This window comes from Polyodon spathula, unplaced genomic scaffold (assembly GCF_017654505.1).
Source record: "Polyodon spathula isolate WHYD16114869_AA unplaced genomic scaffold, ASM1765450v1 scaffolds_732, whole genome shotgun sequence".
Taxonomy (NCBI): Eukaryota; Metazoa; Chordata; class Actinopteri; order Acipenseriformes; family Polyodontidae; genus Polyodon; species Polyodon spathula.
The window spans coordinates 88,385-115,820 of NW_024472221.1; the positions used below are offsets into that span (position 1 = coordinate 88,385).

The following is a 27,436-nucleotide window of genomic DNA, read 5'->3' on the forward strand; positions in this document are numbered from 1 at the left end:
GTGAACATGGCCAGTCGATCCACAGTACAGCCTTCCAGAATAATGCAGCTGCACGGATTTATTAAATCTTTATTAAAAAAACAAAACAAAAACAAGAAAAATTAGATGCATCCAATTGTTGTAAATCTACAAACCCAGAGACCCAATCACATACCGTGCCAGCACAAAGGAAAATGTTACCATTTCTATTCTTATTTTGTAAAATTGCTAAAACTTCAATTTGAAACAAAAAAAAGGATCAGTTTAGCTGAGCCAAGTTAAAAAATGTAAACAGCAACACGCCAGTTCAAATAGAACACTGATTTTTCTCTCCAAAGCAGCTAGTAGCTTATCTTTGTTTAAAAATTATAATAATTAAAAAAAAAACACGTGAACTGTCCGGCCCCCAAAGTAACTACAGTACAAAGCAGGCACTAAATACAGGGAAGCAGAGGTGTAGCAAAAAACACGTATCAGCTGACATGCATTCATGAGCTGCTTGTGAGTGTGTTCATGTGTGTTTTATTTGAATATATATTCTTTCTGAAAGTTGCAGAAGGAGGAGGGTAAGCGCTTGTCTACTAGTAGGAATGGTAAGTGCAGTGTTGACTTCTCCATTGGCATGATCACCTCTACAGTTCTGTGCCCTCCCCAGTTTCCTGCAGCTTGTTTTAGTCTTTCTCTTTGGGAATTACCTCCTCCCGGGGCTTGGCCCCGCCGAATATGGCAGAGTTGGGGTTGGCGACTTGGTTAAGAGGAGCGGCGACCGTGCGAGGTTTCAGCTGGAGGCGTGGTCTCTGCGCTCTCTCCTCTACAAGAAGAGAAAAGAGACAAGCAAGAACATTCAAGTACATTGTGTGTGTGAAGTCTGATTCTCCCAAGCAGGACGGTGTTACCCGTTACAATCTTAACAACTCTACAAGCAGTCAGCAAGAACAGCCAGATACCTTGCTGCTGTTCTCTGGATAATCTGTTTCTGTAAAAAAGAGGAAAGGGTCAAATTATCAGGCTTGGTTCTTAAAAAAACACTGTTGAGGGAAACAAAGATGGCAGAGAGAGAGAGAGAGAGAGAGAGAGTGTGGGGTGAGGGGGAACTAAAACAAAAACAAAAGCAGGGATCTACTCTAGTGACAGCAGTGCAAGCACCTGTGAAGAGCTGCTGAGCCCAGACACTGCCAAGCAGCAAGGGGACCGGTCTGATACAGTCATTGGCTTAACTGCTGGGCCAGTTTTTACCTTCTGATGGCTCTCTGAAGTCTGTGGACACTCCACGGGGGGGTCCTTCTCTGAACCGGCTCATCCCCCCACCAGCACTTGCTCCATCTCGCCTGTCGCCGGGGCGACCGCCACCTCGGAAGTCATCGTCTCTAAAACCTGCAGGGGAAACACAGTTTAACATTTGAGTAATTTGTCTATTTGCAGAGGGTTTTTTTTTTTTGTTGTTGTTTGTTCCCCACTGTTCCCTTTTTAATTATTTTATTAATATCAATAAAAAGAATAAAAAAATAAAACTGGCACTTTCTGCTCTATTTCTCAACTATTACAAGTGGCTTGAAATGTTCCCTACAGTCAGTCTGTGTGCTTGTTGAGGCAACAGTGTTAGGTCACTACTGGATCCCTGAAATGGGAAATCCACTCGCACCCTGCAACCTAGCATGTTATCTACAAAGATCAGGTGCAACTGTCCTGCAGTGCCTGTATCCCCACCTTCTAGACATTAGAACAATTATAGGGAAGGCAGGGCGGGCGGGGGCAAACGAGAATGTGTCTTGTATGCAGTTGACCCATTTCCCAGCAGAACAGCAACTAGCAGGCCTGACCGCGTTGACTGCCCGACTCCCCTGTGCAGTGAGGTATAACACTGGGAAGGAAGCAGCTTGCGAGTTCATGGTTTTCTGTCTGTCTACCAGATTTACAAGAGTGCCAGATAAAAACACTGGGAATGACATGTTGATGTCCTAAATAAAGGTCACACCAAAAACTAAAAAGCAGCAATACATTTAGGGCTGTGGACAAAGCAAGTGCAAGGTTAAAAACAATGTGGGTGAAGGCTAGTGCAGTTGCACTGTAGGGTCTCACCTTGAGGGTGTAGAAGAAATGAACTCTCTAAACGATGCACAGGCGTCACCATCGACTGCGATTTGCACATGTACTGTGGACTGTACTGGTGCATTAGAGATGGACACAACAGCGGCACACGTGGCAGATGGAATGAACCAATCCAAACCATGAACTTGCTAGATTCTACCAATAAAGCCTGGCAGATGCAAATAAACAATTTTTAACTACACCCAGATCCAGGTGGTTGGTTGTTTCAGTGATTATATATCTGGATGCATGCCTGGCCAGTTGCCAACCAAGCAATCTTGTTACCTTTACAGTTTTTGCATGTTATTCCCTATAATAGACGCAAGATCAAATTTCATTCAGATGGGTTGGTGTACTCGGCCCAAGCTGTACAACCCTTTAGCAGACAAAGACTTCAGCTCCCAAAACAGGGGTGACAGCACACATCCACCCATGGGGTACACAGATTGCCAGCTTCTCTCTGCACAGATCTGAAAGCAATGTGTACCGTAAGTGCTGCAGCCTTTAGGGCAGCAGGAGAGGGGTCACAACAAAAGTTTGGAGGGAAAGAGGATCAACTGTATACAAAAAAGATAAAGATCAAATGGAATCAGATTAAAAAAAAAAAAAAAAAAACCCTCATGCTTGCTAAACCATTTTTAGCAACGGCAAAGTGAAATGCAGCTCACCTCCAGAGTTGTACTCGTCTCTGGAATCCCTCCCCCCTCCCCTGGGTCCACGTGAGCCTCCACGGCCTGCAGAGAAAAGGGAATCCCCATCAGATAAAATAGAGGGTACCAAACAATATAGATTTCTTGCTGGGGAAACATTTATTCAAAACATGCGTGTGCTTTTAAAATAAATACATAGTGATGAGACAAAGATGCAAACAAACACTGCTGGGAACGATTGAGGAACAAACGACTTTCCGATAAAAGATTTTAGAAAATACCATGCATCGAAAACCAATGCATAATTGACAAACACACAAAGTGCCCCTCCTTTGTTCATAAGATAATAGTTTATTTTTTAAGTTTGTCCCAGCACTATAAATACATAATTAACAGATTCAAAACATGACTCAAAATGTATTCACCACTGAATCGCTCTTCAACATCACTGCAGGCCGGCTGGACCTATTCCGGTAGTTTTAGTGGCAATGTTTAGAGTGATCACTGCACGCAAGCACAGGTAGGGAGGGAAGTCAATCTACAGTGGCTTAGAAAAACAAGAAGAAGTCACCTCTGTCTTCCATGCCAGGTTTTCTGAAACCAAAGCCACCAGCACCCTTCTCTTGTTTACGGCCTTCTGCTATATCCACTCTGAGAGAACGCTCACCCAAGAGCTGTAGGGAGTGAAAAACCAGATCGGTTAGTCCTATGCAGAAGACCCACAATTAAATGAGTACTTCTGTGTCATTTAAAAAGAACTTCTTGAAAAATAATGCCCAGGTTTAATTTCTTGTGAGCAGTTCTTAAATAAACCAATCAGATGCCAGAACTCTGAGTCTGTCACTGACAGAATGGGACTCCCACCCCCTCGAGAAACGCATAGAACATTAAAAAAAGGGACCTGGGAATGTCTGCTCACAATCAGGTTTACACATGGACCACCAGAATCAGTTAAGCAATGTTTCTTTCCCTCTCGATCAAACGTGGTAACTTGCCTTACTGGATACCCTCCAACACCAACAAAACTAAACATTAAAAACACTTACGGCGCCATCGTATGCCAAGGCTTCTTTTAGGGATTCCAAGTCGTCAAATTCTACATAACAAAAACCTAGAGGAAACAAGCACAGGATTTCAATTCAACCCATCTTTCACAACATGATGGGAAACATACAGATAGTACTTTAAGACCAAGGGACAAGGGCAAAGTACTAATCACAGTTCAGACACGGGCAATTCTTAACATGTTAGGGAGAGGACATGGAAAGCAGATCACAGTGACCTGCATTCACAGCATATGGAATACTAGGAATCAGACACCCTTACAAACTTGTCAAATTTAGATGAGCGGTTCTATGACAAGACCTTTATTAGCACAAAACAAACATGCAAGTACTGGCAAACCCACCATATCTTCATTTCATCTCAAGCACTGGTAAATTGTAAGCACTGTATGGTGTGTATTTTTGCATGTGCTCATGGTAAAATGTCAGTTTGAACAAATATGGATAGATTTTTTTTTTTTTTTTTTTTTTTTTTAATCAATGATTGAGGACATCCTACATCAAGATGACACAAAGTGCAGGACTTGCCTTTAAACTTGTCTGTTTCTTTGTCTCGGACTAGCCTGACGCTCCTCATACTGAGATCCTTGAAGATGACGTCTATGTCTCCCTGCACAGTGTTGAAGGGCAGGTTTCCTACGTATGCCGTGTAGGGGGGCTCTGTGGGCAAATCCTTCTGTCTGCGAGGTCCTCCTGAACCTCCGCCCCCTCCTCGGGATCTGTTCAAACCACACACTCTGGTTAGTGAGTTAGGACCAGAAGAGCATTTCAAAGGGTTCAGCTTTGCTGTAACGATCTCGCACAAGACGGAACGTTGAGAAATGTGGAACAGTGTAGCTTGCAAAGAAATAGGCCCCTGGTCACCACAGTAGCATTTTGGGGGAGAAAGACGCCGATGGATTCCTTAGCCTTAGAAGTGCCCTGAAAAGCAGGATTTGGCCGAGCTGCCTGCCCCTGGTTCTCAAGGTGGAATGTGCTGCGAGAGTAGTTCTGTGTGCTGGGAGACAGCTTTTGTCTAGTCTGAAAGTCAGAGAAAGGGAACAGCAACGCTGCTTTCAACATCAAGAAAGAAAAGTCACAAGAGAAAAGGGAGCTTGCATGTAACATCTTTAAACAAACCGCTCTTGAACGAATAAGACAGGAAAACAGAGAGCGACAGGCAACAGCCTAACCTACTAGCTCTTTGCAATATTCAAAAACAACACCCCAGAACTGGATAAATAGTGAGAAACTTAAATACAAAAAAGACATAGAAAACTCGAGTAACTGGATCGCCATCAAAGGCAGAAGTCAACTAACATGAAAACATTAAAATGAATGAACCGATTTGGCCTGCTGGCACTGGTCAAATTTCCTATATATGGAGTCAGACTGTGCTGTCTGACCAGGAATACAGGCAATCATAGCAAGTGGAACCACAGACGCTGAATCATAGCCTGCAACGACTCTGCAAGACAACAATGTAGTATTCACTGTTTAACTGAAAGAGAGTTGTGAAGTATAACAGGGTTCTCTCTCTCTATATAAACAGTTATCCTATTTGTTATATCCATGCCATTTAATTATTGATTTACGGACACTGGTATTATAGAAAGACAAACACAGGCCTAAATGTTGATGCATGCTTGCTTGCTTTTACTAACAATTGACTTGTCACACCAAAGCTGAAGTATTGCCTGAATACTACCCATTGCTAAACTTCATGTACTGATTATTCTGACACTACTTAACTTTCTTACTTTTGTACCAGATTACTTAACTCACTTTGATAAAATGTATAGACTATATAACCATTTCACAGTTACTCTTGTTTGGGTTTTATAAATGCATTTACTTGTTAATTCTTCCTACAGTGAAGAACCAGCAAGTCTGAGGTGTCTACTACTATATAAAGTTAAAAAAGCAGCAACAGGTTGACCCAACTGTTTCTACTAACTTGGCTTGTGTTTTTGTTGTCTCCACTTTAACAAGCTGGCTGACTTCATCTTTCAAAATACAGCTTGCCTCAACTAATCGAACAGCACTGACAGTAACACAACACGCTTGCAAACTGAAGGGTACAATTTCAAATCCCACGCATGTCAGACCTTGATTTTATAGATCTGGCACTTACTTCTCTTACTGTATGACAGGTATTTACTTTTTTCTACATTTCACATGCTGCTTTTGGCTGATTTACTTTTGCTGCGTCAATACCCTGAAAACACGTAAATTATCCTTGCTGTACAGAGTGCCTGGCAGTTCTTGTGCTTTGCTGATCATCAATATCTCACTGTACCCAAGACTCTGATGATCAAACTTCTATGTACTTGGAAAGACCCATCACAACAAAAAAACTTGGGCTAGTATGATATCAAAAACTTAATCAGCAGCGTAACACATGTACTGTTTTTGATGGAATGGTGCCGGTGTTAAATACAGGAGTCCATCGCGTATCAGACTGCAGTGGGACCAGAATAGGGTGGATATGAAAAAAGTCAGACAAATGAATCCGATTTGAAATCCCATTATACACAGCTGTAACAATTACTATATTCACACAATTATTGCTTTGAGATTCAACTTTTGTGAGGGAGCTCCCGTAAATCCCTTGTTTAGAAAGATACAGGGCATTAGATCGAGCCGGAGGTTGAAGTTCATATGCCCTGCAGGTGAACAGGATTAATTTACATATCACGTTAACATCCTGAACAGCTCGCATGACACTACCAGCAACGGTAGCGCTTGGAGCATATACACAGCGTAAGAAAACTTTGGTGGATCTACAACCACCAAATCAATAATGAAGTAACGTTGCTGAAGAGCTCGATCATGGCGGATAAACGGTCAGGGTGGATATGTGACGGTGAGATAGGCGATGGATTACTGTACTGTATTATGAAAGCTGTTGTACTACAACCAAGTATAGTTGTGCAAACCTGTACAAAAGAAATGGATCACAACTCAGTTTCCTTAAAACACTTAAAATTAGCTGAAGGGTTGGGGCAGTAGCAAAGTATGTGCACCTCCTTTATTGTAATTTGCACTGATAAAACATTTTAAAATGCAGCATCTGTTGCCAGTAGTAATACAGCCACCTCTGGAACAAACTGCTAACCAGTTTTCTATAACTAGAATACCATACATCAGCCTGATGACAACTTTTGTACAGTTAATTATTTTGCACAAGACCAGACTTCATTCTGATGAAGACATATTCATTTATGAAGGACACGAACAATAGGCTACTGCAGGGCATTCAGCTCAGCTGCTGTCTTTATTGCAAGAGACTGAAGGAAAGGAGAAGCCACTTCAGGATTGTAATGCTAAAGCCCCCACAAGCTTGGAAATTGGATTTCTTTCTGGTAAAGCGGTTCATTTACCTACTTCTGTCTTCTGGTAAATGAATAGTTTAGGACACCAGCTCTCCACCAGCTAATTAGCGAGAAGTCTGGCTGGTCTCCAGAAGAAACATTTAACCCGAAGGCAAGCATACGCTCACTATCCAGAGACCGCACTGCTGTCAACAATAAAAGAGGGAAAGTGATACATCATTTACAGCCTTTGATGTCATATTTACAGCTTGTTGAAATGTCAGTCACTGGCTAGTGATAAAATCCACCACTAATTAACAATAGGATTGAAAAAGAGTATTTTATCAGTGGCAACAGGTGAGTAAACCCGTTATTCTTCCCATTGGTGGCCTATCCAATTATACACACCCCAACCTCATGCAAAACAGCCACATTTGGACTATATGTAAATTATAGTTATAATGTGCTTGAGACAAACTAAAAGTGTTTTTATAGACAGGTGGTCTTGATACTGAAGCAAGAGTTCATGACCCCAGAATGGCCGATATCATTACATTTAGGCGGAATGTTAGCATGTTGCCAGGGGCTGTCAGCAAAACATTCAAACGCTGACTGTAATTTCAGCTCATCCTCCCATCTCTAGACTGCTGATATTCAAAACAAAAAGCTTTTAAACTTATTTGCATTTCTCAAACATGAGGCCACTCAAACAGTATGGATTTACCAATCAGGGATGTCTCTACAGACAGGTTGCAGACAGTGCAAGCAAACCCCTGATCCTGCTTTCTTCAAAGGGGCTGGAGTGTGGGATGAAAGACCCATACACACAGATGAAAATACAAACATTTTAAAAGAAAGGTTGAATGGATACTGATTTTATGCAGAAGTGAAGCACACCCCTGGCTCTACCCAGAGGCTTTTAGCCTCCTTCCTATCACAAGGCATTAAAAAGAAACGCTTTTAGCACCAAATGCAAAGCTCACAGCCCTGTCTAGCCCCTCACTATCCTTTCATCCTACAACCTGCACTGATGCTGAACCTGGCACTTTAAAAGCTGCAACTATAAAAAGGGGGAAAAGTACAGAGATTATATTAGAACTGCACACAGACTTTTACATTCAATCAGAAAAACTGTAACAGTCGGTGGAAAACACAAGATGAATTTACTGTGTACTTCAACAGATCTAAACTCGTAAAACGCCTTGGTCTACACTGTTTATTTTATATGACTGGCTGTACAAACCTAGGGTAGCTGTCTATTAATGGAGGAAAATCCTAAGATCATTGCTGGACTTTCTAATGGGCAATGCATTTGTGTATTACCTTAGGATTTTGTGCATTACCCCAGGAGTATGCATCATTTACCTACCAAACTCATTCATGACTATAACTCAAGTTCTGGTTTAAACATGTTAATTGTCTTGTAAAGAATATTAAAATACCAATGCCATGCATAGCTGTATGCATGTTCTTATTAACTCTGTTTAGGATGAAGGTCACACAGTATTTATATATTTGTTAATAACTTTGTAATTTTCAGCAAAAACTTGTAAAATATGTAGATCAAGACTCATGTAAGAAATTGAAATAGCAATCTAGTGTAATTTTGGTTGACCTAAGTCTTGGTATTGATGAAAAGAGCCTGCCTTTCCCATCCCCCAAAATTCAAAGAATTCCTTTCCACTAGATGTTGAACACATACTGCCTGCAACAGTGGTTTGTATACCAAATAATCTGGCAGAGTAATATATATTTTTAAAACCCTAAGCCTTTTTCAAGGGTCATTCAGGTACTACAGGTAAAAACAATTTCAAGGTGAAATGATTCATAGTTTATTGATTGAATGAACTGATACTTATTGTATTGTTGGTAGGACTATAAACCACTATATCTTGAATATAACTCAACAACCAATGTCATTAAAAAAAAATCATTTTATTTTATGAGTTTCCCCACAAGGCAGTCTATCCCATCGGGTCTATCGTTATCCTAGTGTGACCTGCAGATCATAATCCACATTGTGTGATGGCTTATCCTGAGCAATGGCACAGCCACTGAAGTGGTCCAAATGTGAAAACCTGCTTCACATTTATAATCCAAAGCAAGCATACACAGCTGCATTCAAACATGACTGAATTATTAGGGCTTTTCATACCCTATAAAAAGGTTCACTTAGAATAGCCTACTAACAACCATAAACCTTACTGTGACAAACTTCTTATAAAATGTGGCCTCTGGGACAAAACAATTACTACTGATCAAACTACGAATCAGACCCATACTCATTTTCTGTTTGGCTCCCACTTGCCAAAATGAAACGAAAGATTTTTTCGTGAGCATTTGAGGCTGCACCTTGAATCTGTGACTCTTCAAAAGCAAAGATCACTTTCAATATTAAGCAGAAACCTTGCCACCTTACAGCAAGAGCAAGAATAAAAACTATAAACAAAGTATATATATATATATATATATATAATATATATATATATATAAATCTTTCTAACGATTACTGTCTCGATTAGACTGAATCTGCTAGTCGTTTTAAATCCTCTTCGTTCTCAGGCAGACATGGGGATTCTGAGCTACAGCAGAATGCGTTCGGGGTACTGACTGTACAGCGGCAGACAGTAATACAGCAGCATGCGTATGTCATCATGTCTAGAGCAGGAATGCAGACATCTTCAATTCAAAGGTGTCGCAATGCCTTAGGGTCACTTGTTTTGGCCAGCTCCCCTCATCAACAGGTAATATCATGCTAATAAACATTAAACGATTTCCAGATCAAGACTGGCTATTTACATTTATATCTCTGTGCTAACTGCCTCTAATTGTTGATGCATCGTGCTTCTAACGCACGTTTCTACTGCTGGCCATGCAGGTTTGCGTTTAGCAATTTAACCAGTAAATGCCACGGTGGTGATGAGAGTTTCAGCGACCCCGGTCTCCGCTTCTCCATCACACGCGCGATCTCCCTGAACCGACCTGGTAGAATATCTGAGGCGACCCGAACCCTCGTTTTTTTTTTTTTTTTGGGGGGGGGGGGGGGGGGGGGGGGGGGGGGGGGGGGGGGCACAAAGTAAACCGAAACGCGGCCAATGTGACGTGCATCAGTAAAACTGACAGTTTAATCACCCAGCAATAAGGAAACTAATTACAATATTGGGCTCACAGAAGAGTCCATTTCAATAAGAAGCTCGTTTAACAGATGTCAGGGCCGCGCTTCACCCTGATCTATGATCTGTGTTTGTCCTGTCTCGGTTTATGGAGATCTTCAGCATCTTCCAAAAATGCACCCCTCTCACCGGATACACCGATCGGTCCCCCGATTTTAACCACTCGTACCCTGGCCCATGCGTGTTATCTTGCGGGATCCCTGGCGCCAAATGCCCTGCTGGCAACCACGCTTTGACCAGGCTTCACTCCTCTACCCGAAAGCTTCCTATACAAAGCGGACTCGGCAAACAAAAAAAAAAAAATAAATCAGGCTCCACCTGTACGGAAACGATTACCTATTCGCCATCATTCAATTCTCCAAAATTAAAAGTATCGGAATTTCCTAATCCCGTCCGCCGGCTGTCCATTCACCTGGCCTCGGCTCCCACTCCAGCCGCGGTCCCCCCTCCTGGCAGGCCTCTACGTGCGGCACCCCCAAACACCCCTCATGTATTTAACACCCCTACCTGGAGATGTGCATGCCTCTCCCCAGTGTTTAAGCTCTAAACCCCCCTCGCCTGGGTACTTTCTTACCCTCGCCCCCCTCCAAAGCTGCCGTAAGCCCGATCCCGGTCATCGTAGTTGTCGTAATCCGCCATTGCAGACAGTCCGTGCTCGAGAAAGCAGGTAGCAGACTGAGGACCCGCAATATAGAGCAGGCGGGGGTTTTCCTCCCTGCGCCTGACTAAAATGTGACAATGCTTGTGTTGTGTGGATACAACATATCCGAGAGAGAAGAGTGCTCACAAAAATAAAACTAATAACAAACAAAAAATATAATAATAATGACGCGACCCAATTAGATGTTTAAAAAAAAAAAAAAAAAAAAAAACATTAAGAATACATAGAACAAAGAAATTACCAGGCCTGGTGTTTCAAGCTTTTGTTCCATTCAAACTTTTCCATTCAAAGGAAAAAGTACCCTAGAGTCATTAAAATGAAACACGCCTATGTCATTTTTGTAGTTTACCATGCTTTACATGGTAAAAATATGGCAAGGCAGTAAAATATAACGAAGATAAGTTAAAGGGCAGAGAAGAAATCTATACAAGGTCACCATGGTGATTTGGCTGGCAGTTTCCAATGCTCTGGTTATACTATGCCTTGGTTGCACGTGTTTTGTCGTGTTTGTTGTTTGGGTTTCCCTGCTTGCTCTCCACAATGCTTTCACTAGTGATTTGCTACACTAAGCTTCCTCCCTGATATTCCATTATATATTTGTATCAGAAGGTTTGTAGCAGATCGACATGGTATGCCATTAGGCTAACCAACACTTTTACTTGTTTAAAAAAAAAAAAAAAACTATGTACAGGTATTAGGACAAATATAGTAAAGGGTGCTGTGTGATACCAGCTGATTTTCACCGGAGTCAGTCAGAACAGCCAGTAAGCCAATCTGACCTTTCGTAGGGTAAATATCAGCTTGTATAGTCAACACCCAACAACACACACAAACCCAGCAAAAACAAAACGACATATATACATATATGACAGGAATCTATTAGAACCATTTGTAATGTGAATATGAATGAAAAAAAAGTATTCCGCATAATTGCATTTAATCAAAAACAAGGCTGCTACTCTCTCCTTTCAAATCTCTGGTGTTGGTCCTTTTGTTTTCACTGTGTTAAACGACTGGCCTAGCAAGCCAACATTGGCATGGCATATCTCACTGGTACTGGAGGGCTACATTTTACACATGAGTGGAACCAAGGCGGCAACTTCCTTGCAATAACCCAAGTCAGGATTCCTTGGATTCATAAAGCATTGTTTCAAGGTTACTTTCATGCAGCTAGTCAAACTCTGGACTTGAATTAGATGCCTCAAATGATACTTTTTACATTCAAAATTCAGGTCAGGGAAGTGTAATATGCAAATGACCATAGCTAGAACAAATGTTAAATGTAGGGTTCAAAATTAACTGGATTTGAATGGTTTACCAAAAACCAATTCTTCTGATGCAAAGTAGATTTTGGCTTGACCAGTTCACAGACAAGCTGCTGGAATGGGTTGCGTCATAGCGGGTCTTAGCTTTTGTATCAACAGGCAACTTATAAAGCTACATTTTGTATGTGATATTTTTAAACAAATTTCGCCATTTAATAGATCCAAACACAACAGCTAAACAATTTTGATTTGAGCAACTTGGTGAAAATTGCTTGAAAACGTCTCTTACAACAAGCTGCTTAAAAAGTTGCCAGAATGTTATATAGAGTTACATGGGCTTAAGTTTCAAAATCTATGTCTGCAGCTCATACAGAGCTTTCACCCAGAAAATACGTGAACTGGTCAAGTACCAGTAACTTTTGAAAAATGATAGAAAACAAACTAATTAATCAAGAATGTAAAAAGAATGCTATTTGAATCAAAAATGAAATGTGGAAAAACTATTGATTTCCATTATAATAAAAACAACTGAAATGACTACAGAATGAATGCAAATGAATGCAAAAACAAGAGGAATGTTTTTCATGTAAGTGGGGGAATATCTTGTCCTAATTCTAGCGCAAGAGGACACATGGGCCCTTTCTCCACAGTGTGATCTATATATAATCAAACCTGCCGCAGTGCATTGTGGGAGACTTCCCCGGTTGAGTGTCCATCTGTTCAAGTTGTTATATCTCATACTCAATGTTTACAATATTCATGAGTCATTACCAGCCAAGCGGGCGTCCTTCCTAACACACCTGGTTAAAAAAAAAAAAAAAATCGTATTTTTGTCAGCTCTATTGGTCTTTCCTTTTAAAAGTCACCAGCATTCCAAACAAAAACAATCAAATAGCTGATCTTTCTTGTTATATTTCATACTCTCATAAGCTTGCATAGTGGTAAGAGCACGATATGTCCCAATAGCTACACTTCCTTTTGAGGATGTAGATAAACTAGTCTGTCAACAATGACTGTTTCTAATAAACACAGTTTGGTGCTACAGTGCAATGAAGCTTGCCTGTAGCAACTGCAGACCTTGGGAAGGGTAACTTCAATGTTATTGACACGTTTTAGCTAAGAAGGAAGGACACGAAACAGGTATGCAGCACAAAACAGCAGGCTATTAAGGCAGCAGGTAATCATACTGGCATGGAACACGATTCATCACTCACTGGAATCCCTCCGGCTAGCTGCATTATTGTTACATTATTATATCTTTTGAGAGTCAATGTGCTTAAAAAAAACAATAAAATGTGCATTTTTATTTAATTTTGTTCAATACAGACAACAAGATTTTTACTCAAAGCACTAACAGCTTCCTTTAATTTCTACAAAGACTTCCAGTTTCCACTGATGCTGATGAGAACAGTGCATATTAAACTCAGCCATGTAGTCAAGAAGGGGCTCACTTAAGGAGTTAGCAGTTGACAACTTTCTTCATATATTGGGCAGGGGTTTCGGTGAATATTTCATGTATAACCTCCTACTGCTGCACAGGCTGACATGGTTCAAAGCGAGGGTTGCCAGACGCCCTGGGAGAACTGGGGCCTTCACAGCAATGTGCCCAGCATGTTGACAGCACAGCCATTTATTATACAAAAATAAAACACAGAAATGTCTTGTTTAATAAAAAAATAAATAAATAAAAAACGATTTTCACTCTGCAGATCTATTCCAAGCAGGATTTTTAAACGGTCATCAACTAGTCAAATACAGTTGGGGAGTGGAAGCAAACAGGCAGGGCCCCTTTAATGATAAAATACAAACAGCAAGGAATAATGTTTCATTGCAAACATGACAACAGACACCACATCCTAAGTACCTTCTTGCAATGCCAGTTTTTGTTGCTAGTCTCGACTGTAATCAGACTTTCCTATTGACCCGGAAGAGGCGGCGCCGGTTGCTATGGTGTGCGCACGCAATCCACGCAGCATGGCCGGAGGAGAGAGTAACATGGGGGAGGTAGAGACTGAACCGATTCGTCCCAAAGTTACCGATGCTAAGGGTATCTTGAAGCAGAACAGAGAGTTTCTCGATTTCTTCTGGGACATCGCCAAACCCGAGCAGGAAACCCGTCTCCAAGCTATAGAAAATCTCGTCCAGTATCTGAAAAACAGCGAGAAGGTAAGAGGACGAAGCTGCTGTGTATGCTGACTGCGTGAAGCATGCAGGTCGAATGGTGTCTGTGGAACACGAGAAGAGTAGTATTCAAGGATATCTTAAGATTGACACATACGGTTTTTAGGGAAAGTGCTTGAAATACAGTGCAAGAAAGTAGTTGTCACGACAGAGTTAGCGATACAGGTGGTACAGCTAACACACTGCATCACACGAGTGTATCCCACGTGGCTTCTGTAGCTGCGTTGCACAAGTGGCACGATGCACACGCTGAAATTTCATCTGCAAAGCTAGTCAAATTGTTATGAACACCTGTTCCTGAAAACTGTCACTTGCTTTAAAAGCATCGTTATCATGAATGAAAAGTATTAATTTGACTTCATATTTTCAAAATGAAGCATTTTATATCTGGAGTCAACTCCGATTGAAATTCCTCTGCAATGGATACTACAGTAATTAGTTTTAAAGTTGTTTGCAAACCCCACATATCGATTCCTGTACAGAACTACAACGACTACTGGCTTTGCTCGAACTGTCAAATACATGCACTGAACTTTTTTTTTTGTAATATAAAGTACGTAAATAATATATAATGAATACCGTTTTAAATGGTTTGTCTATCTTTAAAACATGCCTGTGACACAGTGACGGAGGTTTGTATAGCTGTTGAGCCTGTATTGAAAATATCAATCGCCATATTTTCTTTTTTTTAATTTGTTTTGCTTCCTGTGCTGTATAACATAACTTAATGATGTCATTTGTAAGACCTCCTATTTGAGGCCTATCTGAATGCCGAACTGTGGAAGAATGCAGGAAAGCAATGACAAAACAGTGGAAACATGCTTTCCCATACAAGTAATTGATATGATTCAGTCGCTGTAGCAGACTAACACTTGGAGTTGTGTTCCCTTGCTGTTCACAGGAGGATGAGTTGAGGTACACTCTGAAGAGATTGGTGGAAGGACTGGCAGCCACAAGGGAAACTGCACGCCCTGGATTCAGCTTGGCCCTGGCACAGGTCAGTATAGGAATGTGCGCTGGGGTAAAGCAGCCTTGGGGGGAAAACGGCTTATTCAGGGGAGAAGTGCAAACATAATGCTGGAGGCAGAGGGACATGCTAGAGATTACGAAGTGCTGGAGCCAAAAGTTCCATAAAAGATCCATGAGTGAGTGAATAACTCCCGGGAATTTCTGATGTGGAGAGTATCATTACTTACTGAACATCACATCCTCATTACACTGACTGAGTTTTTTTAGTGTCCAATTTTAACAATTTTCGGACGAATCTTGGTTTTACAACTTCAGAATGGTGGCTTAACAGCTTCATTGAACTGCAGGAGTGTTCTTATAACAACACACAGTCAAATGAGTGTGGTCTTGTAGGTCCTGCAGGTGTTTGAAGACGTCCCACTGCAGTCTGTGCTGGACCAGATAAAGGAAAAACACGACCCACAGAAAGTGAAGAAGGTAAGGGCAGGGGCAGGGGCAGGGGCAGGGGGAGGGCAAGCAGCTTACGAGGTTGCTTTATATTACTATAGAAAGATGACCAATAAGAAGTACAATATTATGTTCTGTTTCTGTGTTTATTTGCTTCACAGCTTTATTGTAGTCAATAAAGCAAATAAGAATAATTATTTTTATTGCAACTTCAAGTTTTTGCGCTCAAAGTTTCATTACAGGTAAAATATAAGGCTGTAGTTAATGCATACCCTATAGGTTAGCATTAAAGTATGAACAGTTTATATTGAAAGTACTCATGACTTCAAGGTAATGTTGCATTTTACTCATGCAATATACATTTTACTGACATGTTGTCTAAATTGGAGAGTAAATGGCTGAAAACCTTATCTTCAGTGCTGCATTAGTGGTCATGGAAGGTGAGGGACAATGTAGTTTGTTTGCTTACAAAAATGTGGTGTTTAATTATTTTCTAAAGGTGTTTGAAATGTGAATATGTTTCTCTATACTGTTTCTCGTCACACCCAGGCTTGTAACCTCCTTGGCTTGTTGGAGTTTTCTATGATGTGAAGTAAAACCTGGAACAAATGGTGTGATTTCGTTCCCTGCCGCTCATTCTGTAAACACAACCCCCCTGACCTTCTTTTCCTCTTGTCCTTGACAGAAGCTTGTGCGGAATGCTGCGTTTGGAAACTTCTTCGGTGTCCTGTCCCTCTCCCAGTCGGGGCGCCTCACGAAGGTAATTCAAAGAGCAGACCTGGTACTGAACAGAAAGGCCTGACGCGAGCGACTCACCCAGCTTAACACAGCAATGGTGTGCTGGGACTCGGAGCGCTGTGGAAATGAATAGGTGGCACAGTAGTAAATATTGAAGTGGTTTAAGTTAAGTGCGCACCATTGCTTCATTTGTTGTGCATATGAAATCAAATCACTGGAACTGAAAATTGTCAAAATTGGCAAATTAGTGATTGTTTAATTTAATTGATAACTTTAATAGACCACAGGTGCAATTCATTTAAAATAGTAAGAGAAAAGGAACAGATAGCCACAAATGGTAAAATGCGTGAGACTTTTTAGAAGTTGTTTAAGATGCCTAATTAAAGCACAAAGTGGTCTAACAACAGGATCAAAGGAAAATAAGAGCCACTTATTAAGCATGCTGGTTTATCTGTAACAGTGACTTGGAGGGAGAGAAGGAAAAAAGCCACAAAGTTGCAAGATGGTTTGGTTTTTAATGAACGTTGGAGACGGGGAAGCTGTGCTGATGGGATGGGATCTGAGCCGCTGGTGTGTGTGTGTCTGTGTTGCTGACAGGAGCCCGGGGTGGTGCTGGAGTCAGTTCAGCTGCTGCAGAGTCTTGCCCAGTTCAGGGAGCACCTCAAGGACCTGCCCCGGAAGACCATGGTGGACATCTTGTCAGAGGTGAGCTGCTTTCTTTAACATTGAACTGTTTTACTGTAGTGATGGAGTGAGATGTACAGCTGTGGAATAAGCCAGAGAAGGAAAGTTCACTGTTTAAAGTTATTTCATGCAATTCTCCCTGAGCATAAAGGGCTTTGCTTCTAAGATTTTTGCCATAATGGGTAAAATCATTGCAGCAAACATACAGCTGTGGCCAAAAACTTTGCAACACCTAGAATTTTAGGATTGAGATAATAAAACAATTAAAAAACTATATGAACATAATTTATTTACATCATGTAATCAAAGAAAATACAAAATTAAATTGCAAAAGTCTACTGGAAGACATAATAGCAGTACAGTACTTCTTGTTAAGTTGTGACCCAGCTGATTGTGTGAGTTGTTGCTGGCAGACTCCAGAGGCAGTGTTTGAAGAGGTCCTGTTGGGGGCGCTGAAGAGCGACCTCTCCTCTGCGTTCAGCACCCCTGAGCAGCTGCACCTGCTGCTTGTGGCGATACAAAGGTTCCCGGGCGTGCTGAAACCCAAGAAACTGAAAAACCTGCTGGGAGCTTCCAGCGTCGTCACAGCAGACAACATCCCCAAGTAAGCCATGTAAAGCAATACAGATTGGACTATCACAGCACTCAGCTACTGGGCTCTTTAAACACTAGGACCTCTGAGTTACCACAGACTGACCAGTCAGCCGAACACCCCTTTTAGCAGCAATTAAAATGGTCACTCAGTGCCACCAGAGTCCAGTTTATAAAAGTGCAAGGGTATCCTACTGAAACTTGGAAGCACAAAAGTGTTACACTTCCGATTGAAAGAAAAAAATAATAATGTAAACTTGACAGCGGTATTATCCTTAGCAGTGGGGATACGATATTGGGAAATTGCCAACTTTATTAGAAAAACACCAAGAAAATAATCCCAGCAGTTTGCGAAGGCGATGATACAGCAGACCACCTACAACAGATGTGTGGAACGCAAAGCTGATGATTTTGGTAAGCACTCCAGAAGTGGCGTGCTGATCATGGAGAAGGCAAAATCACTGTAGCAACAAATGCGTCCAGACAGAGATGAGGCAGATTCCAAAGCAAGTATGGCTAGTTTTACTAGGAACATTTTAATTTTAAACAAAGCAACAGTTTTTTCAAGCTGCCTGAATGCCTTTTATTTAAAATAAAATAAAAACATACATTATCTTCACCCAGGTTTGAAGTTTAAATCTTTTTGCTGCAGTTCACGTTTGTATAGTAAGTTACATTTAGTGTTTTCCCATGTATATTATGGTTTTAAAGCTTTCAAACCATAAGGATATCCGTATTACTGTGCTGTATCTTTGTATTATTTGTCAGATTAGTAACAGGTGTACACATTTGTTAAAACCACTGAAAAATGATTTTCAGAGTTACGGACGTTTCAGACTTCCCAGCAGCCTCCATTCCCAATGTGTTTGTGTCTCATGAGGTTCTACTGTACCCAGCAGTTTTAAGCCCACAAACTAATCATCACTTCTATTTTTAATCCGTATTTCCACCCTGGAAAAGATGTTAATTGACTGACATTCTCTACAGAAAGAGTAACTTTCAGAAGACATTTTGGTAGCACAATTTTGAAAAAAATATATTTGTCATTCGAAGAAGCAGCTTTAAATTACTAAAGGAAACTCACTGGCGGGCCTGATGCACAGTGCTTGTGGGGGCAGTAGTTCAATAACAGAATTGAGAAAATGTGTTTTAAAAAAAAACAAAAAAACTACATACACAAAAAGCCTTTGAGGCAGAACGGGACGGGCCTTAGTTCATTCGCTCATACCCTTTCAGCAGGATCTGCCAGAGAGAAACCATTGGGAGTTGTCAGCTTCTCAGTGTTAGTTTGTAGTTGCATTTAAACCAAGAAGTGCCCTCGAGTCTCGCCCTGGCTCTTACCCGTCGTGTGTCGTTTCCAGGCTAGTAGAAGTGCTGAAAACCGCAGCGAAGTCTGTGAAGAAAGACCGCACCATGCCTCCTGTTGGCCTGGATCTGCTGAAAGTGGCTCTGAAGGAAAACTCCTTTGACCTGTTCTGGAAAGAAGCTGTCATTAACGGGCTCTTAAAAGACCAGCTAGGACCGAGCAGGTAAGTGCACAAGGGTGAGAGAGTGCAGTTGGGCAATGCTGCACAGTTGAGTATTAAAACTGCATCAGTACTTTGTCGAGTATCGAAGTTTGTTATGTAATGCATTGACTGCCTGGGACAAATATAATGTGTCCTGCTGCACGGAAGAGTGTTTACTTCCTCTCGAGGTCTAAGAAACAAAGTCTTTGATTGGTTAGGTTATAGGAAAGGTTTGAAAAGTAGTCCCCTTGCAGATTCCCTGTCTTATTATACTATTGTACATGATTATGTAGTACTATTTGTAATTTCATTGCTCCTCAGCTTGCTTCTGTTTGCAGCTGTTTCCCTTGTGAATTGAAGCCCTGCCTAACGGTGCTGTCCTTTCTGTTTAGCTACATGTGTTATCGGCTCCTGGGCAGCGCTCTTCCTCTGCTTTCCATCAACCAGCTTAAGTGCGTTCTGGGTGGGGAGGTGATGAAACACTATGGAGAACATGTGGTGACAGCTCAGGTGAGCAAGCTTGTTTGATATTTCTTGTTTTTTTTAAACTGAAATGCTGATCTCCCCTTACTCACTGCAATCAAAACAGATCTTTATCCATGCTTGGTGTTAGTGGGTTGAAAGCGTGGGTCCACCTACTACAGCGCCACCTATTTGCCGAACTTTACAGTGCCGCAGCATTCGCTGTAGTTTGTGATGTTTCGGTTCCGTTCTGAACTTTTCCCCCGGATCTATGACTCTCAAAATAGATCAAGTTGTTGTAGATTTTGATCTGGGCGTGCATCGTTCAATTCTAGACCGCAAGCAGACTCTGCAATTTGTACATATGGGGTTGAATTCACTGGTAGCCTACAAGCCGGATTCAAACCTGGGCGTGAAGCTTGTCGATAACCCTGCTTCTTGCTTCCCCCTTGCTGATGGTTCTCTGTCTGTTGTGCTCCAGCTCCCTGATCGGTTCAAGTTTGCCCCGGAGATGGAGAGCTATGTGGACTCATTCCTTGAGGGCTGCCCCGACCCAGAGAAGCAGTTTGCAGTGATGGTGGCCTTTTCCAGCCTCACCAACCAGGGCTACCCGGTGGTGCCCAGCTACTGGAAGGTGGTGCGGCACCTGCAGCTGCCCGTGCTGCTGCGGTACGTGGACTGGCTCAAGGACATGTTCTCCAACCCCCAGCTGGACACCTGCATGGACTTCAGCACCAAGCGGCAGCAGCAGAACCAGGAGAAGGGAGACAGGTGGGTGACTCATCAAAAAAAGACCATATGGGGCTCCCAAGTGGCGCATCCTGTAAAGATGCTTGAGTCCAGGCTATTCCACTGCCGTCCGTGAATGGGATCTGGCTGAGCACCGCCCGGTGGGGGAAGGGCTTAGGTCAGCCAGGGTGTCCTCGGCTCACCGCACACCAGCGACCCCTGTAGACTGGCCGGGTGCTTGCGGGCTTGCCAGTAAGTAGCCCAGAGCTGCGTTGTCCTCTGACGCTGTAGTTTTGGGTTGGCTGCATGGAGGGCCTGCAATGTGTAAAAGAAGCGGTCGGCTGACGGCACACGCTTTCAAGGACAGCGTGTATTCGTCTTCACCGCTCCGGAGTCAGCGCAGGGGTTGTAGTGGTGAGCTGAGCTTAAAAATACAGTTGGATATTTCAAATTGGGAGAGAAACGGGGTAAAATAAATTGCCAATTTTACTAAATTAAAAAAAGAGAAAAAGTACCATATAATGGAGATTTTAATTTTTTTTTCTTATTTGAAAAGTTTCTTATTTTAAGATGGTGGTAAAATCCGAGAGAGGATTTTTGATCTCTACTATTCCTGTTTTTGTCGCTGTATTGCCCTTGGCTGCTCCCAGTGTAACTTGTTGACTGCCCTGTCGTGTGCAGGACCCAGCACTGTGTGTTCCGCCTGCGCAAGTGGATCGTGCCGCGTCTCATCTCCATTGTGGAGAACCCCCTTGTCAAGAAGGAGGAGGACCTGGTCATGGATATTGCAAGGTGAGGGGCCGCATGTCATGGGCCAGGGCCACGCCCAGCGTGGACCGGACCGGCCAGGAACATTGGATCATCTCCAATGTTGTCATGCAGAACTGTTCATTAACATTGCTTTATATGTCAAACCTGATTGTCATGAAAAAAAATCTCTCTGTAAAAAACAGTTGAGTATATGGGATTCCAGTAACCAGGTTAAATCCCTATGGTTGTGTTTTCCAGGTTTGTTTTTTTTCACGCTTTCTTCAAAGTCGTGAAGCCCACCCCGGTGATCCCGGAGACGGAGAGCTCCCTGGCAGTGCCTTTGGACGAGCAGACCCGCAGCTTCATCGCAAACTCCTTCTTTGGGTACGCAGCTCCGTCCAACTGTGTGCTTTCACACTGAGGAAACCCTTTAAAACTGATACAGTTCATAGGTTGAACTGTCCATCCTCCTTTTATAATGTGATCCGAGAGCTTATAAGGTACAGCAGTGTGCCTGTACATATCCTTTATATACCTACCTGCATGAAAACCTCAGTCAGTAACCAGTGATATAGAATCAAGTGTGGCCTTTTAAAGTCTTCAATTAAATTAGACAAGCACTAATTTGCCTATTTTGACAACTTTCCAAGATTCATGTACAGTAGTTTGAATTCATATGCAGAACAAATCAAAATACAGAAGCAATGGGGTGTTCTAATAAATGCGCACACTGCTGTAAATCTATATCCTTAGACTCCTATGGCATGTGTTTTATTCATGAAGCTGTTAGGGCTGGTTTCTTAGGCCAAGTTAGTGCTAACCAGGGTCTGTGAAACCAGCCAATAAACTGCTGCTGGTTTCTTTTAACAACAGTCTAGACAAGTTGCATGCACTCAAAACTTAATGCAATCCATCAGAAAATGTAAATAACTTCCGCGTTAGAGACACAGCAAGCATTCTTCTGTTGCTCCCTGCAGTTTGCCCTGGTGTGAGAAACTGTTTTCAACCGGTTTAACGATTTGGAAAGATTCCCAGCTGAGATGTGCAGGGTGCAGCCTGTGCTGTTCCCAAGAGTCAGTCCTGATTCTTCTCTCCCCCAGGCTCCTCCAGCACCTGAACCACCTCCCCCTGATGGGCGACTCCCCCGAGGTGGCTGTCCTCAACGAGAGGCACGTCCAGGGCGTCACTGCCGACGGCACCCTGTGGATCTTCTGCATCGTCCAGTACGCCAGCGTCCTGCTGAGCCAGAACAAACACGTCCAAGCTGCCAAACCCTTCACCGAGGAGCAGAGGGAGGCCTGGGACAGGTGAGGGCAAAGACAAAATTGCACACAGCCTCGATTTGCCAGTAGTAATGGTTGGGCAGAGGCAGGTGTGTCCGTCTTAAACTCCAGGAATGGATCAAACTGCTATGTAATGGGAGTCTTATTTCCATCCCTGTGCAATACAGCAGTGGGTTCCCAGACACTTTTTGATTGATGGGACAGGACTTCTTATGGTACAACTGTACTAACCTTTCATGTTGCATTGCTTGACAGGATGTTGCATTCAGTGGAAGCTCTTCATAAAAAAGCAAAGAAATCCCAGAACATGGAGACTGTAGCCTTCCAGCAGCTCTTCCTGCTTGTGGGCATCCATCTGTTCAAGGTACCCTGAAGAATTTGTATTTAAAACAGTTGTGGTGTCTGCTGAGGGAATAATCTGTTTTGAAATGCTTTTGGAAAGACTGGACCGGTCTTAGTATTTTTAGCTGTCCAGGCCCTGTACTAAAATTCTTTGTTTGCACGTCAAGACTCCGGAAGAAAGTGTGGAACTGATAAACGATCTGCAGAACTGCCTGCAGAATGCCCAGGAGAAGGAATCAAAAAAGAAAAAGGCAACAGGTAAGCATCTATGACACTGTCCATTGACCGTACTCACTGAGGCAGCGTTTTGAATTGAGTTTGAACTGCTGCACTCGGCAGATCTTGTATGTGGACCAGCATGGGTAGTGGCATGTTGCATGCAGAACTAGTTGTACGTGTCTTTGCTGGTCCTGTGTATCGGGCTCTGAGGTGTAGCTGACAGTGTCCTTCCCCGTGTGTTTCAGCCTCGTCGGAAGACAGCGAGGAGCCCCAGTGGGTGGAGGTGGTGGTGGAGATCCTCCTCACCCTGCTGTCCCAGCCCAGCCGCCTCATGAGGCAGGTCTCCAAGACTGTCTTCGGGAGGATGTGTCCACACGTCACCCAGAGGGCCCTCCAGATCATCCTGGATGTGAGTAGGAGGGGGAGAGGGGAGAGGGGAGAGGGGAGGCTATTGGTGGGTGTGGCAGGGAAGAGTAGGGTTTGAGAGAGTGCTATAGACAGCCCTTCTAATACGATAGGGGGTAGTCCTGCTATGTGTCAAAAGATATCAAATAGTTACGTTGCAGCAAAGGAAAGCTGTATTTAAAGAAAAAAGTCTTTAAAGGAATCCATCCATGATTGAGTGTACCCATAAAACAGTTGAATAAAGATATCCAAATAGGATGCAGAAATGAATGTATATGCAGCAAGCTGCTGGGCAGGGGGGTGACTCTGTTTTTTCGCTGCCCCCCTACAGGTTCTGGACCCTGCGAAGGATGAAGAGGAGAGTGCTGTGGTGGTGACGGACGAGAAAGACTCCAGGAAACGCAAGAAAGAGAAGAAGCCTGTGGACAGTGAGGAGGAGGTACCTTTCACAGCTCAGCTTCCTAACACTGACCAGCACACAGGCTTTCACAGCTCAGCTTCCTAACACTGACCAGCACACACAGGCTTTCACAGCTCAGCTTCCTAACACTGACCAGCACACACAGGCTTTCACAGCTCAGCTTCCTAACACTGACCAGCACACACAGGCTTTCACAGCTCAGCTTCCTAACACTGACCAGCACACACAGGCTTTCACAGCTCAGCTTCCTAACACTGACCAGCACACACAGGCTTTCACAGCTCAGCTTCCTAACACTGACCAGCACACACAGGCTTTCACAGCTCAGCTTCCTAACACTGACCAGCACACACAGGCTTTCACAGCTCAGCTTCCTAACACTGACCAGCACACACAGGCTTTCACAGCTCAGCTTCCTAACAACAGCACACACAGGCTTTCACAGCTCACTAACACTGACCACACACAGGCTTTCACAGCTCAGCTTCCTAACACTGACCAGCACACACAGGCTTTCACAGCTCAGCTTCCTAACACTGACCAGCACACACAGGCTTTCACAGCTCAGCTTCCTAACACTGACCAGCACACACAGGCTTTCACAGCTCAGCTTCCTAACACTGACCAGCACACACAGGCTTTCACAGCTCAGCTTCCTAACACTGACCAGCACACACAGGCTTTCACAGCTCAGCTTCCTAACACTGACCAGCACACACAGGCTTTCACAGCTCAGCTTCCTAACACTGACCAGCACACACAGGCTTTCACAGCTCAGCTTCCTAACACTGACCAGCACACACAGGCTTTCACAGCTTCCTAACACTGACCAGCACACACAGGCTTTCACAGCTCAGCTTCGTAACACTGACCAGCACACACAGGCTTTCACAGCTCAGCTTCCTAACACTGACCAGCACACACAGGGCTACCTGCTGGCTGCCGTAAACTTGAAACAGATCATTAGGATTCACAACCGCCAGAGTTTAAAACCAAGAGGTTTAAATGAAGATTTTTGTCTCTATCTTTAATTAATGTCTTTATTAACTAATTGATTGCTAATTTGCGTGTTATGGGAGTGCATGCTAGTTTGTCTGCTTTGTGCCCAGGTGAAGGCACTGCTAAGCCGAAACGCATGTTTCTTTTGTAATGTATTTTTTTTTATATGTGAGTGTTTTGGTTTCCTTTAAACTAGACAATCCTGTGACAGTGCTCCTGTGAAAACTTTCTTACATGATTCTATTTTTAAATGATTATTATATATTTTTCTTCTAATGTGTAATAACCAAGATTTATTTATTTTTTCTTCTGACTTCTGATTGGCGATGGTAGTTTTAAAAGGTTGACCAGAGACATCTGGCACAGTTATGAATACTGGGTTGCAACACAGTGATTCACAGGTCTCGGAGGAATGAATACACCGCAGGCACAGCAGTGGGAGGATTTGCTGCCTGTGTTGCTGACGGTTCTGTGTTTGCTTGAGCAGGAGGGAGAGGAGAGCGACTCCTCCGAGGAAGACTCTGACAGCTCTGACGAGGATGACGAGGAAGAGGCTGGAGGAGAGGAGGAAGAGGAGGAGAAAGAGAAAGTGAATGACAATTTCCGCTTGGAGCTGATGAAGGTCCTGCAGGGGAAGAATGCTCTGGTGAGTCCTGGCAGGGATGGGGTCGACCAGGACACAGTTATCCCTTGGTGCGTGTATATCCCTGGTGAAGAGGATGCAGTGGAGGTACCTGTACGTGGTCACAGTGATACTGATGGCTCTCGCTTTGTATTAACAGGACACAGAAGGGGCTGAGAGCGACGAGGAGGAGCTGGACGACGACACAATGATGGAGCTCGACCAGAACATCTCAGCCCTCTTCTCCGAGCAGAAGAAGCGCATCCAGGCCAAGAAGGACGAGAAGGAGAGCATGCGCAAAGAGAAAGTGCTTGTGAGGGATTTCAAAATCAAGGTAATGAGTGAATGAGGCTCACATGGGCTCCCCCACCCAGGCTTCATTGACTAGCAATGCAATGTCTGGAAGCTTCATACACTGGTAGCTGCTAAGTAACTGCATCTGTATTGACAAGGTCAGACTTGTGTAGCAACTGAGGGGCTGGTTTACTGCCCTGCACTGCAACATAATAAGGACCTTCTTCAGTGCAACATCTTGAGATTACTGAGTAAATCTAGGAATATACTGTATACTGTCAATATGTACAGTTGTATTTGTCACCCTTGCATTTATGCATGATGTACACTTCATGATTTATGATATGGATGGCTGTTATATTGTATTTCTAGACTTCAGAGGTGGAAATAAGACTCCTATTGCATAGCAGTTTAACCCATTCCAGATTTTACTACAAGTTTGATTAGCCATGGTCTACAGGTAACAAGCACAGGTGTTAAACTCATAGTAAAACCAGGAATGGATCAAACTGCTGTGCAATGGGAATCTTCTTTCCATCCCTGGACCTGTTTGCTATACTTGCATTGTCTTACAGGCTTGTTTTGTGTTGTTTTCAGGTGCTGGATCTGATCGAGGTGTTCCTGTCGAAGCAGGCGGAGAGCCCGCTGGTGTTCGGGATCATCGAGCCCCTTCTGGGCGTCATCGAGGGCAGCATGGGCTCAGAGTCCAGCCAGCAGGAGCAGGACTTCCTCCGCAAGACTGCTGACATCTTCAGGTCAGCGGCTCCTTCATTCCTTTACAGCAGGGCTCTCATTGTCCAGCCTCTGCACAGTCACAAGGACTTTCAATCCATAGTGTTTGGAGAAGAGAGCGTGTTAAAGCTTTGTGCTCATTCTTCTCCCCCCAACAGGAATCAGCTGTGCAAGGCCAAACGCTACTGCAGGAACGTGTCTGACAGGAAGGGCGAGCTTCACGAGCTGATGGAAAGGCTGCTGACGAGAGCTCGGAAGCAGGCAGACTCCTCCGTGTCTCTCTACTATTTCAGGTAGGCAGGTTCACACACGACTCTGCTGTCTGCATCAGTCTCTTAGCTGTAGCTGTGACATAACAGGTGTCGACTGCACGGTCTTCATCAGCTGAATGAACGCGTAGTGCAGTAACAATATAGAAATACATAAATACATTTTGAAGAAATTCTGCTTACCAGTTTTTCCCTTTTCTGCCACTGGGGGCAGTATAGGCTATTGTTAAGGATACCATTTTGTCACGGAGGTCGTAAAAATCACGAATTTCAACAAGTCACTGAAATCTTGGAAATGGATGTAAAAAGACATTTGGTTAGGCACTGCCTTTATTTCCTTTAAACATGCAGTGAAAATCCAAATACACGAGTGTCTGTAAATTGTTTGGTTGTGTAGCACACAGCATTTACGTGTAGCTATGTAGGGCAGTGAATGAGATTTGTATTGTGTAGCTCAGCGAGCATGTAAATGAACACAGATCAGATGTTAAACTCTCAGCTGTGGTCTTCACATACATACAGCGCTTGTTAATTCATTTTTTTAAACAAAAAAGTGGGCTTGCGTCTTTTAAAAAAATATTAATACTTTTTCATACAATGTTGTATAACCAAGTAGTC

General features: G+C 43.1%; 2 protein-coding genes across 3 annotated transcripts in view; one reads left to right on the forward strand and one right to left on the reverse strand.

Moving 5' to 3' along the window:
- On the reverse strand, positions 1 to 10,934 carry eif4h (eukaryotic translation initiation factor 4h). 2 transcript variants are annotated; one of them, XM_041240978.1, is made up of 8 exons: positions 10,822 to 10,933; positions 4,310 to 4,500; positions 3,764 to 3,828; positions 3,289 to 3,391; positions 2,736 to 2,801; positions 1,216 to 1,353; positions 675 to 790; positions 1 to 67 (listed from the first exon to the last, which is right to left on the reverse strand). In XM_041240978.1, the coding sequence occupies exons 1-8, from the start codon at positions 10,884 to 10,886 to the stop codon at positions 62 to 64; spliced, it is 750 nt and encodes a 249-aa protein (XP_041096912.1). In that variant the 5' UTR covers positions 10,887 to 10,933; the 3' UTR covers positions 1 to 61. The 2 variants fall into 2 exon arrangements, with proteins under 2 accessions (XP_041096912.1, XP_041096911.1); XM_041240977.1 differs by having other exon boundaries at positions 1 to 790; positions 10,822 to 10,934.
- A 3,183-nt stretch (positions 10,935 to 14,117) lies between these two features.
- mybbp1a (MYB binding protein (P160) 1a) overlaps positions 14,118 to 27,436 on the forward strand; it is a 30,364-nt gene continuing 17,045 nt past the window's right edge. The window contains exons 1-20 of the mRNA XM_041240976.1: positions 14,118 to 14,339; positions 15,256 to 15,351; positions 15,717 to 15,800; positions 16,456 to 16,530; positions 17,106 to 17,213; positions 17,606 to 17,796; positions 19,145 to 19,312; positions 19,684 to 19,801; positions 20,235 to 20,524; positions 21,164 to 21,274; positions 21,491 to 21,616; positions 22,333 to 22,539; positions 22,771 to 22,879; positions 23,025 to 23,115; positions 23,322 to 23,485; positions 23,813 to 23,920; positions 25,389 to 25,547; positions 25,684 to 25,857; positions 26,415 to 26,572; positions 26,708 to 26,842. Coding sequence (XP_041096910.1) covers positions 14,121 to 14,339; positions 15,256 to 15,351; positions 15,717 to 15,800; positions 16,456 to 16,530; positions 17,106 to 17,213; positions 17,606 to 17,796; positions 19,145 to 19,312; positions 19,684 to 19,801; positions 20,235 to 20,524; positions 21,164 to 21,274; positions 21,491 to 21,616; positions 22,333 to 22,539; positions 22,771 to 22,879; positions 23,025 to 23,115; positions 23,322 to 23,485; positions 23,813 to 23,920; positions 25,389 to 25,547; positions 25,684 to 25,857; positions 26,415 to 26,572; positions 26,708 to 26,842 — 2,891 coding nt within the window. The 5' untranslated portion in view covers positions 14,118 to 14,120. The remainder of the gene's footprint in view (positions 14,340 to 15,255; positions 15,352 to 15,716; positions 15,801 to 16,455; positions 16,531 to 17,105; positions 17,214 to 17,605; positions 17,797 to 19,144; positions 19,313 to 19,683; positions 19,802 to 20,234; positions 20,525 to 21,163; positions 21,275 to 21,490; positions 21,617 to 22,332; positions 22,540 to 22,770; positions 22,880 to 23,024; positions 23,116 to 23,321; positions 23,486 to 23,812; positions 23,921 to 25,388; positions 25,548 to 25,683; positions 25,858 to 26,414; positions 26,573 to 26,707; positions 26,843 to 27,436) is intronic.